The sequence below is a fragment of the Eucalyptus grandis genome, chromosome 8, assembly GCF_016545825.1.
Source record: "Eucalyptus grandis isolate ANBG69807.140 chromosome 8, ASM1654582v1, whole genome shotgun sequence".
Classification (NCBI taxonomy): domain Eukaryota; kingdom Viridiplantae; phylum Streptophyta; class Magnoliopsida; order Myrtales; family Myrtaceae; genus Eucalyptus; species Eucalyptus grandis.
In genome coordinates this window covers 61,211,751-61,226,317 of record NC_052619.1, presented here as the reverse complement: position 1 = coordinate 61,226,317, position 14,567 = coordinate 61,211,751, and the positions used below count along the sequence as shown (strand labels likewise).

At 41.2% G+C, this 14,567-nt stretch overlaps 1 protein-coding gene across 1 annotated transcript; it reads right to left on the bottom strand.

Annotated features, from left to right (window-relative positions):
• Positions 1-10,144: 10,144 nt before the first annotated feature.
• Positions 10,145-13,705, bottom strand: LOC120286726 (putative calcium-transporting ATPase 13, plasma membrane-type). Its single transcript, XM_039299177.1, has one exon. It carries the CDS (start codon positions 13,476-13,478, stop codon positions 10,386-10,388), a length of 3,093 nt encoding a protein of 1,030 aa, XP_039155111.1. The 5' UTR covers positions 13,479-13,705; the 3' UTR covers positions 10,145-10,385.
• Between the last annotated feature and the right edge of the window lie 862 nt (positions 13,706-14,567).

Here is a 14,567-nt window from a genome sequence, read left to right as displayed (position 1 = left end):
CATCCAAAAATACAATCCTTGAATGACTCTACCCAAGCCCATCGGTTGCCGGTCGAAGGGGCCTGAAAGAAACATTTATCAGAGTGGAAAAGGATTTGACATGAATTTTCTTGACAAGCTTGGGCAACTGAGATTAAATTGAATTGGAAATCAGGAACATAAAGCACATTTTGAAGGATGATGAAGGAGCTAAGTTTCACAGTACCGGTCATGGTGACCCTAGTGGTGTGTCCATTAGGAAGTTGTATTGATGTGGGGAAAGACAGCTTAGTGATATCGGAAAGGAAAGTTTTGTCACAGACTATGTGGTCACTGGCACCCGAATCAATAATCCATGCACTCTTCGATATTGAATTCATTAGACAATAGGACGCACCTGTGAAACTGCCACCCTTATCTGTAGCATCCAATTTCTTCAAGGCTTCCATCAGCTCGTGATATTGCTCATGGGTAATTGACTTTCCCATGGGTTGACCCGACACCTGAAAGACCGAGGAAAATTTCCCTTTTTCTTTTTCTCCTGGTTTTCCATGTAATTTCCAGCAGTTTTCAATTGTATGATGCGGTCGTTTTACGTAATCACAATACATTTTACCTTTCCCTTTTGGCCCATTAATTTTTGCACCAAATGAAGGCACGGTCGTGGCTGAAGAGCTTGGGCCAAAACGGGCCCATACGAACCATCGATCCGGAAGAAATTTCCGCGCGAAATAGGCCCATCTCGGCCCATGGAAGTGCGCTGATCGGGAGCCGTCTGATCCAGCAACGTTGAAGCCACGCGGACCGTCGGATCCTGTCGCTCCCAGGAAGGGATGGTGGCCGTCCGATTGCTGGAAATAATCTGCACCGTCCGCTGTCTTCCTTATAAACGATCTAGGGTTTTCGCTTAACCCTAGATCTGCCTCTCTTCCTCTCCCCGTGTTCTTCGAGTGACGGATCTGGCTCCTTGCTGCTAGAGCGATTCCGTCTCCTCCCTTGCCATGGTCCGCCGATCTTTGTTGGCTTTCCTCCTGTATGGCGAGCTGATAGATTCGGCCGAGACTCGGCATGGGCTCCATGGTGAGTATTTGAGATCGGAAAGCCAGGTACGTTTCGTTGAGGATGAGGAGAAACCGCGTCGTCTTCTCTCTTTCTCGCATTTTCTTATACTGTTGCTGGACGTAATCAGGCCAGTCGAACTTTTCTTCGGCTGCTTCCAACTCGTTCCACACGCCGAAAGTTTGTTGAATACCGTCGCGACGGTCATATTTCCCCGTTTCAGATCTGAAATCTGTTGGGTAAGCGAGAAAAGTTTAATCGATCAAGTTTTCCAAACATCTCTTGTATATTTTCCCACATTTTCTTTGAATCCTCCGTCGGGGGAGCGCGGCAATGCGACTTCGGGCGATGCGATTACCAATCCGGGTTCTGACCAACTGGTTGCATCGCCTCCAAAGCCGTGCCATTCGCTCGTCGGACGGAGTCGGGAACGTTCCATCGATAAAAACCTCTTTATCCTTTGTTACTAGTGCTCGCCGGAATTCGCGCGACCAACTCGAATAGTTGTTAGTACCCGTTAGCTGTTGGTTGATGATCTTTAACTCTGGTCCGTCGCCATTTGTTGTATAAAGAGGATCGCCGGGTTCCGGCCGGCCACTGGCAGCAAGGATTTGATATGGAAGGAAATTGGGCGTAGGGTTCGGGTAGGGATTTGTTCCCTGACCCGGACCGCTGAACCCAAATCCGTGACCCGCATTGTGAAAACCCGGGTAGGGATTCGTTCCCATACCCGGTCCAGTCGCTCCGCTCGTCTGCTCCGGGCCGATGGTTGAATTTGCCCCTTCATCGGTTGGTAGACTTCCATCGGCTCGCGCGCTGCTTTGATAACCAGGCGATGATGCATTGGGGATCGGCCCATGAAACCATGGATATGGCATCCATTGGTAAGGGTAGCCTAAAGGTTGCCCCGGGATTAGCCCGAGCTTTGTTGTTGCCATTGCGCGTGGGTCTGGATCTGTTGTTCCTGTTGTTCTGATGCAGGAATTACAGTGGATGAGTCTTGGTTTCCCTCGGCTTGCAGCGAAGCTCCTGTTGCAGATTGGTCGACTGGAGTTGAGGTAGAGTCTTGCGGCTTTATCATGTTGAAAAAAATCCTCCGGTAACTCTTTCTACAGATGTGGTTCCTCAATTAGGCAATCAAAAGGATTGATTCCTATGGCAACACTTCTCTGGAATTTGGAGTTCCTTCGCGAGGTAATTGGAGCGGAAGCAAAAAAATCAGTTCAGAACCACAGATGGCTCTGATACCATGTCACAAAAGGAGATGTAGCAAAGAAGACGCAGCTACTGGATTCGTGAGGAACCAGAGACGAGAAGGAAGGAATTGTTTCTTCATTCAAATTGAATGTAATTTCTGTACAGTATCGTGTATTTAATTACAAAGAGAGAATCAATAAAGGAAAAGTAATATTCTCTTATCTTTTCCTATCTTTCTAATCCTAAAATAAACTAGATTCAATATCATACAAAATTACATAATCATATCTTCCAACACTTTTAGGTGAAGAAGGAGATGTAAAGGATCAACAAATATATTTGCAATTAGTTGTTCTTTTCGAAATTGACTACCGAGTATTAAGTCAACATCGTATCTCAAAGGAATCAAATTTATTGTCCAAATAGCATCTCGACCTTCAAATCATGTGAGAATCATCGTCACTAATTATCATGTTGACGTATTTCATTATAAACCTAGTCCACATAATCAATTCACGAGAAGTAGTCTACTTCAATGAATATGAAGCCCGTCTCATATAGAAGTTATAAAAATATTCTAAACCACATATGGAAAAAGCCTAATGTGGCTTATTGGGCTTGTGTCTCAGAATGGGATCAATCACTTTATGGTGGAGAGAATTTCACTTCATAGAGAAGACAAAAAGCGTTATGTCTTGCTAACATTAAAGACGTGCACTAAATTTGCTTCTTCACTAGTTTATGACCACCTGAAACTGCTTCGAGTTATTTGTTTACGTTATTATAATGTAAAGTAGAAAGATTCTTCTAATTTCAAGGCATCTCAATCATTCTTTCTTCCTCCAAACATACTTGGTTACTTATTTTACAAAAATTGCGCCCATGGAAGAATTGTGTATATTCATCATTTTCCAATATTAAAAGTCGGGCATTATTGGCTGCATTTGAGAACTGCATTCTCAAGAGGTTTTGGGCTCCAAAGTCCCTTGAGCAAATGCAAATACCGTTTGACAATTTATTTATTTATTTATATAATTTTGGGAAGATGCAATTGCATTTCGAAAGGCCTCAAAAGGCTTTTAGGCTTTAGCCCAAGGTAGGTCCAGAAGTACTTTGAGCTTTGAGCATTTTCTAAATACAAAATAAGCTTTTTCCCCTTTCAACATTGCCCTCGCTATACTTTCATAATTATGGAAATGTCCTCCAAAATCTTAACGGCCTTAGTAGCTAGCAAGCGGCTGGCGAGCCATCGCTGCTCAACCTTATGCGAGGCCTAGGTCGCATGACTCAAGTGAGGTTGGCCAATGGCTAGATCTAGCCACGACAGTTGATTTGGCTCGCCGGTGGCTTGAGTTCCATTGACAATGTATGAAACTTTTATTAAAAAAAAAAAGTAGGTAGTTTTATCCAAATATTATTTATGTCAAAAAAAAATTTGCATTTGTTTTTAAATTATATTTTACCAAACACTATTTGCATTTTGGAAAAATCATTTCACTTGAAGTTGTTTGCATTTTCCCCTTTCCTCAAAGTGTTTCTAAACACACCCATTATCCTACAACAACCTTCTTAACAAGTTTTCAAATCACAAAATAATTCTCTTTTCATAGATAAATTTTCTTTTATTGATATTTTATATCAATATTATTATCCCATTGTATAATGATTCAAATATTATGTAACAAACTTACTCTTTCAAATATCAATATCTTACGCACACAACATGTGTGCACATTTGCTAATTCTACACATGGAGTGCAATTGAGCAAAAACTATCAGCGTCACAGACTTTTATTGTAATCATCTCTTATAAATTTAGAAAAAAAAATGTCATATATTATAGTAAAATTGACTTTTTCCCCTTATATGTATTCATATTTCATAAAATGATTTATTTTCACCCAATAATAGTTGAAGAGCTTTGTCTAGAAAAAGTGACAGTCAAGTGGGAAAATCTCTCCATAATATATTTTAAATATCGCATCTAATAAGTTATGCATTCAAAGTACAAAATGATTAAATTCACTTTACGGGAATGAAAAAATATTAATGATTGTAAATTTAAGTAAAGTAGACTCTTTCATGCACTCCAAATTCAAGAAAAAAAATTGTGTGCATAAGATTTGCCAACACAACAAACTGAGAAGAGTCTGAAATTGCAACATAAGTATTCTTACCAACTAAGTTAAAATTCAATACATCCATGCCGTAAATGCTTTTAAAGCCCTTGATCCAAAGTTCCTTACATGTCGCCAAAATTGGATCAATGAATAAATAAATAAAAATTCCTCAAGAAGCTTCTACACAAGTCAGGGGAATTTCTTCAAAGGCTCGTGAAGTTCAAAAGAAGCGAGGCAGATGTTCAAGTATTTCGAATATCACTAGAAGCCATTACCAGGGACTTTGATCCTTTCTCTCCCTTCTTCATGTTAATTTTGGTGTATAAGGTTAATGTTCGCTTCTCATATTAGTCTAATCCCAAAGATGGAAGATAAGTAAAAGATTTGCAGCTTTTAGACGGAAAACCAAGACTAAGTGGATTGTTGTTGAAAGATCCTACATAAGACAAAGACGTCAAGCATAATAAACTAACCCTAGAAAGGTCGTTCAAGAAAAGTTTAGTGACTAGAGAAGAGAAGGAAAGCATTGAGAGAAAAGAAATGGCTCCTTCTTGGGATTATTACAAAGAGAATTCAACGAGTGGTTATGTCGAATTATATGCTGTTAAATGATGTTTTATCACAAAACAGACCATTTTCCTACATTTGCGGATACTGCAATGGATAAAATATTTGACTAGTTGATTATGTCTGTCAGGCTTTACGTGGTTAATGAGATATTTCACAGATATTAATTGCCTAAAATGGGCTTCCTAGCTAAAAATGGAGATTTTACAACTGTCTTATGAATTCCATTCATAAAAGTTCATTCAATATTTCTCTATCACCTTCCCCTCTTTTTATGGGGTTTGGTTAGGAGGAATTGCTCCAAGATACAAAGAAGCTACAATTGATGAAGTATAAGTTGAACAATGAATGTGGGATTAGAAATAATTCAAACCTCATTAGGAGGTATGTAAACATCTTGATCCTTGTCAATGATCTTGAAAGCTTCCTTTAACTCCTCTTCTATTTCATTCTCCTGAACATATATCATGCATTTACAATCATCCAATCAAGTATTTGCAAATATGTGATTTAAGTGACACTAGCTATTTTGACTGATATATAAACATGTGTGTATGAAATACCTTGATTTTTCTGGCCATAAGATTCAAGAACTCCCCGAATTCTATCATCCATTGCCATCGGTATTGACCTCATTGATTGTGCATTGAATTTCTTCCTATGTGGGATTTAGGTCCTAGGATTTTGCAGATGCCATTCCCTTAATTGTGATGCAACCTATGCATCAAGCAAACCAATAACCGATCATTTGGGAGAGCAAACACGCATTAGGTGTCGAAATATTAATTAGAATATCTTAATCCCACATAATTTCTATCTTCTCGTATATACTTTAATATAAGCACCAGTTTCAACTCCCATTGCTATTTCATGCCACAACCCCTAGTGTTGGGTAACAAAATTTTAATGTAGCCTGTATCTTCAATATACAAGAACTCCTTTCTAATAGTGTACACAATTTTCTAAAATTAAAACAAATGGCTTTGATCTTTGATCACCATTGAGAACAATCTCATTATTTTTGTATCATTGTGTGGTTTCATGTTAAATAGTCAACGATATGATTCTAATGATAGTATTGTATTACCAATGAGCCTGTTGACACTTACAATTTGATTAATAATCTAGTAATTAATTGCATTAAAAATTAGAGAGTAATCTTTAATCCCTAAACAAAAATAGCAAAATTGCATTTGCATTAGACCGGCGGATGTGTTTGAATTAATAGTTTTGATTTTTAATTTAGTAAGTTGGGCTAAGCCCATAGTAAGAGACAATTTCACCAAGCCCGTCATTGTTTAAATGCTGAAACTTAACTTGTGAGATGTACAAAGTTGGAAAATTTGTTAATTTAAAAAAGATTAGTATTATTCTTCCGAAATTCGGTTATAGGAATAGGCAAGATTCGGTGGAAAACTTGGCCAACAAAATGGAAGGGAAAAGATATTGGGAGCGGGAATTTCTAGAAAGAAAAGAAAAGAGAGAGAGAGATATTCGGATGCTTAGCAATATTCGGCCATATTCTCATAAAAAGGAAATAGAAGATAGCTCAGCAATATCAAAGAATGTAAAAATTATTAAAAACTATTTTGAGTTTGAGCACGTTAAAGAAAACTAAACTGATGAGAACATGTGAACTCGACGGTAAATAAAATTGGCGTATTAGAATTGGCCAGCCGAAATTGCCAGAAGAAGAAGAAGATTTCAAGTGGATTTCATGAGCCACAAGCGTGAAGGGATTAGTCACGCGGGGTTCCTTTTGTCGTCTTCTACTCATCTCCTTGGATTTGGGAAATGATCATTTATTTGTCATAATTGGGTGAAGCTCACCTTTAACATACAAACGAGAGAAAGTCAAAGAAAGAGGAAAGAAGAGTCTATTTTGTTCTCTCCCTCATAAATGCACGCACATGAATGCACATAAATTTGGGGGGGCATCGGTGCTGATTCTGGGCGCCTGTGCCGCCAATTAATGAGTGCACATTTGCCTTTGTTCCTGCTGTCCAAGGAGACGACGTCTGAAGACGAAGGGGCCACAAGGAGAACAAAAGTGAGAGAACGTGAATGGAGAGAGGTCAGAGAGGAGGCGAGACAGAAAATATCAATTACGTCTCATTTTTCTCTCTCTTCTCCTCTCTCTCTCTCTCTCTCTCTCCTCTCTCTTCTCTCTTCCCAGCACACTTTCTCTTCACCGGCGCGGACAACCAACCGACCACCTCAACCTCCGCGGCGAGCACCTCCTCCGGCATGTCCTGGAAGGTGCACGAGTGCTCGATCTACCGGCCAAGCTCTCGGCGGGCACAAGCGGTGCCACAAAAAGGCCCTCACTCCTGCCTCCTCGGCCGCCGCCATCCCCGCCGCCTCGACTGCCAACGGGGTGAGCATCTCGGAGGGCGTGGGGTCCACTCACACGTAGAGCCAGGGGCAAGTTCGATCCGAACATCCCGGCACTCCCGGAGTTCTCCACCCGGTTCGCGGTCTCCGGCAGCTACACCCCTCCAAGAAGCCTCGATTCCTAGTGCCGATGAAGACAAAAGCGGCCTAAAATGGGTCGGATTGAAAATGCACAGAAACCCACACACACACAAAAAAAAAAAAAAAAAAAAAAGTTTTAGGGTCCGTTTATTTCACGGAAAATATTATGTTTCCGGAAAATATTTTCCTAAAATTATTTTCCAAAAAATGATTCTATTTTTCGGTATTCGGCCAAAACCTAAAATTTGAGTGGAAAATGTTTTCCACCATTCGTTAGCTCATTTAATTGTTCGGAAAAATTATCAAAAATTGAATTTAATATTTTTAATTGACCAAAAAATTAATTATATTATATATATATATTTTTAAAATTAAATTTTAATTATTTATATTTTTAAAAAAATCGAAATTTTTATTATTTATTATTTTTATTTTTTTTTTCCTCCTCCTTCCACCGCCGCCTCCTTCCCACGTGACGATGGCCGGCTGCTCGACAGCCGACCAAGATCCGTGGCCGATCCGACGAGCCACAAGCTACCATAATCTATATAGTACGACACGCGACACGACACGAGTGTCGATACGACACGACACGTCGACACATCATTTCTAAAAATAGAGAATTCGACACGTTAACACGTTGTATATTAAATGAATATTTTTATTTTTAATTAATTTGATACAAATTCATAAATAATAAATTAATTAAAAAAGAGCCTATAATAAATTTATACTAATAATATGAACAAATCAATTCATTTGAAATTCGAAAGATATATTCATAATTAATGCGAAATATTCTTTTAATTTTAACAAAAGTTATCAATGAAACCAAAAATTAATAAGAAATTAAAATCAATTTATTTAAATAAATCCATATTTTCTACCATAACCAAAATTTATCATTATTCAAAATTTAATATTTTATTTTTCGAAATCATTTTTTAATTTTATTTATTTAATTTTCCGGTTAAAAAAACAATCCCCAAAATCCAATCCTTCTTTCATTCGTCCTTTTCCCTCCACCCCACGTTTATTTTAATTTTTCCCTCCCCCACTTGACAGTGACAGGTGAGCTGTCACTTCCCCCCTCACGCCATCAGTCCTCCTTTCTTATTTTTTATGAAAAACCCTAGCAGCGGCCGAGCCCTCCTTTTCCTATCCTCCTTGCCGCGCCCCACGATCCCCTTCCCTTCTCTCCTCTTCCTCTCGTCTTCCTCTCGTCGCCGATCCATCGCAACAGTGGCGGCCCTCACCTCTCTCTGGCCGTCTCTCGCCGTCGCCGTCTCTCGCCGTCGCGGTGGTCCGTTCGTGGCTTCGTCTCGCCGGCGGGAGTTTGCCTTCTCTCTTCTTTCTCTCTGTTCGGCTCTTTCTCTAGCCGTCTCTCGCCGTCGCGGTGGTCCGTTCGTCGCTTCGTCTCGCCGGCGCTCGCGGTCTCTGCTCTGTCTCGCCGGCGCTCGCGATCTCTACTCCCTCGCCCTCCTCGTCTCCACCCTCCATCAGTCTTCCGGACACGCGTGTCCGAGCGTGTCGACGTGTCCGACACGCTCCGACACGTGTCCGACACGACATGAAAGCATGAACAACGTGTCCGTGCTTCATAGACTAAATCACACCGGGCTTCGATATTTCATCGGCCATTCCATCCAAGCCGAAAACCACCTCCACCACCACCGCCACCGCGCACCATCGCCAATCGCCATCCGACCCGCTATCCACTGGTTCGAATTTGGGAACAAATTCTCCAAATTTGGCAATAATAGTTATCCGATTCTATTGAATATCTTACTGTTCATTATGATTATTGCAACCAAATAATACATATTTTTGAGTGATAAGCTTATCCCCAAATTAGGATGTCTTTCCTAATTCCCCACCACATATAATCTTTGATTATATCTATAAGGCTTTAGATGAAAGTGTTGATTCCATGAGTATCCTTTAAAATTAATATTTTGATTTTTAGGACTTAAGATTAATTTGTTGATTTTATTTGCGAAATTTCAAGTCGATGATTAGATGTTGGTTCCATATTTGAATCGATGGGATGATACCTTTTTGGATTGAGTGGTTTGAATATTTTAATTGAATTGCTTTCCTTGTCCAGAAAATAGAAAAAAGATTGCATTGCATATCATGCAGATTAATTAGGTCATCTTGCATGTTTAAATAGATTCTATAATATTCAATATAAAATTCTAATTTAAATTAGGAATTAACACAGTTTAATACCTAAATTGAATTAGATATTATCCTTGTTCTAGATAGTTAATTTCCCTCATTTTTAATTACGAATTTTGATAATATATATATAATGCGTATGTCATATAGAGTATTTACATATTAATCATTGCCCGTCATTAAAGTTAAAGATAGGCCATTTAGTTAAAATAGTGTGCCATATAATTCGCACATTAGGATTTGAAGTTGTTCTCACTATAGGGGACTCGGTTTGTCCCTCGCCATCTGCATCAAATAAAATTAGTTTTGTCACGTGGGACCATGTGCCTTTTGTTAATATAGTAAATGAGAGATATGATGCGATAAAAGAACAGAAAGGGCCACCCTTGCATGAGCTTGAGGTATAAGTTTTTGGGGTTTTACTGCCCCATTAAGAAGCTTGCTGAGAACTAGGAAATTTTTTCTTCAGTTTTCCAGTAGGATAACTTTTTGAATGCTAGTTCAGATATTAATGTTAAAGCAGGCCATATAGCATGATCACCTTATTAATAACCTCATCTTCAAGATTTTCCAAAATCAACAGTAGCATAGCAAGCAAGACCAAAGCACAAAGGTTGAAATAATGGATGGCAATAAACTGTTGATTTGATTCTGTAGACAAAGGTCATCTAGGAAGATACTTACCATGCATAAAATCTAGAAAAAGTACTTGCAATGCATAAAATCTAGAATTTAAAAAACAGTTTCCTAAACCTAACCATTTTTATAATAAAAGAAAAGTTTCTTTTCTCGGAGTTTAACATTGTGTTAGGTTCGGGATGCTTCTTCTCGCGGGGAAAAGAACAACTTTTTGCCTGAGACTGGAATGCACTTAACAAGCCAACCAATTGGCCAAGACAAAGCTGCGAGTCCGATGCAAGCACCCCATTGTCCCCAGTCCAGCCTCTCAGTGTTGGCAAACCTCTTTAGAAACTCCACCATCACCACCTGAAGAATTATGGTCATGCCAATGATGCCCAAGAACATCTTGTTCTTATGGATCCCTTTGAATATATTTTTCTCCTCCAGCTTCCTGGCATTAAATTCGTTGAAGACCTGGCAGAGGACAAAGCAGTTGAAAATAATTGTGTCCCTCACTTTCTTGTCCACCCCAAAAATGGAACTCCCCTTGAATTGTAGGGTCAGGAGGATGATAACTTGGTACAAGGCCTGAGATACGAGATTCCTCCACATGACTCTGCTTATAAGTGGCTTGGTTCGTCCAACAGGTGGCTTTAGCATGAGATCATTTGTAGGTTGCTCTGTCGCCAATGCCAAAGCTCCCAGGGTGTCCATAATCAAGTTCACCCAAAGAAGCTGGACCGCTGTCAAAGGGACATCGCCAGAAGAGACCGCAGCAACGAAGTTGATGACGAGTGCAGCCACATTCACAGTGAGCTGAAACTGGATGAACTTTTGGATGTTGTTGTAGACGCACCGTCCCCACCTCAGAACAGTCACCACGGAGGCAAAATTATCATCAAGGATGACGATATCTGAGCTCTCCTTTGCCACCTCAGTGCCTTGGATTCCCATGGAGAGGCCGATATCCGCTTCCTTTAGGGCTGGCGCGTCATTCGTGCCATCACCAGTGACTGCCACCACATGCCCTTTCTGCTTTAAGCACTGCACCATCAAAAGCTTATCAAATGGGGATGATCTAGCCATTACCCGGATTTTCTCGATTGCTGCCGCTCTCTGTTCAGGCGAGTAGTTGCGAAATTGCACGCCCTCTACTATGGCTTCATGTCCGAGATCTTCCTCCGGATTGAATATCCCGCATTCCAAGGCTATAGCTCTTGCAGTGTGCATGTTGTCTCCTGTGATCATCTTGATGTTCACCCCAGCGCTTCTACAAGACACCACTGCCCTTCTCACGCCTGGTCTGCATGGGTCCTTTATCCCCACTATCCCCAGCAGTGTAAGCCCATCTTCCTCAAGTTTCCCATTAAATTGAGCAAGTGAGCCATCGAACTTTTTGTAGGCAAATGCGATGCAGCGCAGGCTTTTGTCTGCCATATTTTCAATTACTGTCCCGAAATCAGACCTTGCTTCATCAGTCATGACATTCACCGTCCCGCTTTGGCTATAATAATCTGAACACATTGCCAAGATCATCTCAGCAGCTCCCTTCCAGTGTATGTGAACTACCTGCTCTCCTCTCCTCCTCACAGCGACCCCACTTCTCTTTTTCTCAGAATTGAATGCCTCGACTTGGACTAGCTCCCATTCTTGCTTCAGTTCGTCCATCGTCATACCCAATTTGGCTACACCCCAAGAAAGTATCGCCTTTTCAGTTGGGCTGCCTAAAATTTCAGGAACAGGTTCAGAAGGTCGCATATGGACAGTACCTGTCGTGTTCAATCCGATTCCCTGTAGGAGGACTTCAACGATGCTGGTCGCTATTTCTTTGGATGCATCTACACTCACATGTTCTTTTCCCATACATAACTCTGTCACTCTCATCTCGTTTAACGTGAGAGTCCCGGTTTTATCCGTGCAGATCGTTGTGGCAGAACCCATGGTTTCACAGGCGGAGAGCTTCCGGACCATGGCGTTGTCACCCATCATGCGCTTCATGGAGTAGGCCAGCGTCAAAGTGACGGCCAAAGGCAAGCCCTCAGGTATAGCCACCACCACAATGGTCACTGCTGCAGCAACTATGCGCACAACGGCGTCCATCACGTCCCCCGACTTGGTCTTCCCGCTGGTGAATTCTCTGTTTCCGGCATCATCTTGGGTGTGTCCAGTGAAGTAGCGGATCATCAAGACAAGAAGTACCAGTACGGCCACCGACACCCCGACCTTCCCGATGAAGGAAGTCAACTTGTTTAGACGGGCTTGGAGCGGGGTCTCTTCATCTAAGTCACGGCTCACGGAGCTCATCATCTCGCCCCATGCAGTGTTCATGCCGACAGAAGCAACCATCATTCGACCGTAGCCATCAATCACTTTGGTGCCCGAGAGCAAGAAAGGGTTCTCGCTATCAACTTCAATGTGATCGCTTTCACCAGTCATGCTAGACTCGTCAACTCTCAGGGAATGGCCATCAACAAATAACCCGTCAGCCGGAACCTGATCGCCAATCTTCAGATACACGACATCACCTACAACAATATCGAATATGGAAATTGGTTGCCTCCTGCCATCTCTTACAACCTCTACTCTAATGTTGCTGCTCTCTTTTGAAAGTTTCCGGAACTGCCTTCCTTGCTTATAGTTGCTGACAGCAGAGACAATGACGACCAGAAAGATAGCGATGATTATACTCCCACCATCGTACCAACCTTCTTTAAGGCCGTGCTGTTTGATACCGAATGCTAAAGAGAGAACAGCGCATGCTATGAGAATGATTATGATCATGTCTTTGAACGCATCAAGCACAAAGCTGAGAAAGCTCTTTGCCGGGGGCTTATTGTACTTATTCGCACCGAAAATATTGGTTCGGCGCATGAGGTCGGTTTCATCCCCTCTCAAGCCATTCTCGAGATTTGTCATGAGAACTGAAGCGAGTCGTTTAACGCCACCAATTTGAGCAAGAGATTCAAAGCTTTTCTCTCTTACCAGGTTACTCAGGATCTTCGGGCCGACGTCCCGAAGCGAAGGGCAATCTCCTTCACGAGGACTATCACTGTTCTCGAGGTCGACATTGATGGCAACGTAAGAGAGCGTCCGCAACAGGTCCGTCTTCTTCCCGAGGACTTGTTTCGACAGAGACTCGAGAGCCCTCGTGAAGTATATGACCGTGAAAGCCAGGCGCCATCTCCGCCTGTGGATGATATTCGTCGGGCCATCGCAGTGGTCGAGCACCGCATCGGTTGCTGCTTCTTCGCTAGGTTTTCGGAGCCTCAACGACGACATGGGTGAACAACAGAGAGGGAGAAGACAAAAGGGTGTGCTTGGATTAGCAAAACGAGTCGGCTTCAGAGGATGAAGATCTGTTGGTAATTTTGCGGAGGCGTGAATGTTTGTGCAAGTGTGTATGTGAATAAAAATGGACTACAATGGCAAGGGAGAATGGGTTAAAAAAAGGAGCTTTTATTATGAAAGCTTTTATTACAAAGGAAGGATTTTGGAAGGAGTGTGTGTAATTTTTTTTACACACTTAAAACACACACCCAACCCCTATTTATAGGCGTGTCACCGCCATTCTCCACCGACATTAGTACAAGAAATAATATAAAATTGCAGCTTGGTTCTTTGTCTCTGCTTGTTGCGGCTTCTCCCGAAGAATCTGGTCTCTTCTCAATTTTTCTGCATTTTTCTATTCTTCAGCAGCTTTTGTTGACTTTTCTTTGGCCTTTTTGCTGTCCACGTGTTCTGCTGCCCACGTACCAGAAAATTCTTCAGCATTTGAGAGTCTTCTAGGCTTGTACAAATTGTTGCTGCCGACTTTGCTCCTTCTCCATTAAGCATGAGTAGTCTAGTGAGTTCTAGAATTTTCACAAAATGGATCATATTTTAACAAGATTAGTCTTAGGGAGTCAAAACACTGGTTGACTTGGGAGGAACAGAGGCATTAGGTTATGAGATTATATAGTGCAGTGTAACAAGAATTTTCATTGTGTGGGAACTTCCTGGAAAGTTCACGGTAGCTTCTTGGATGATATCTCCACGAAGCCGTTTCCAGATTTGTAATCAAGTTGCCCAAAATTTAATGGGAATTTGCTTAATGGTGCCGTTGTAATTTTGGTAAATTATTTAATATTTCCACTTCATTAATTATAACTCACCTTCTCAGAAATTACCACTGATTCAGTACTCGGCAAAAGGATTCGAAAAAATCTGTTGCCCTTTTGAATTTCTTCAAAACCTTTAATGCAGTAATACGAAAAGAGCGTGTCTGGAAACGTTTTCTTGCAATATTAATCTCCTTCTCTTTTTTTTTTCTTTTTTTTTTCCGGTCCTCTTCTACTCTTACTTTAACTCATGCTTTTATATTTTTGCCAT

Excerpts from the sequence above, each read along its gene's own strand:
- LOC120286726 (XM_039299177.1), bottom strand. The coding sequence starts at position 13,478 with ATGTCGTCGTTGAGGCTCCGAAAACCTAGCGAAGAAGCAGCAACCGAT.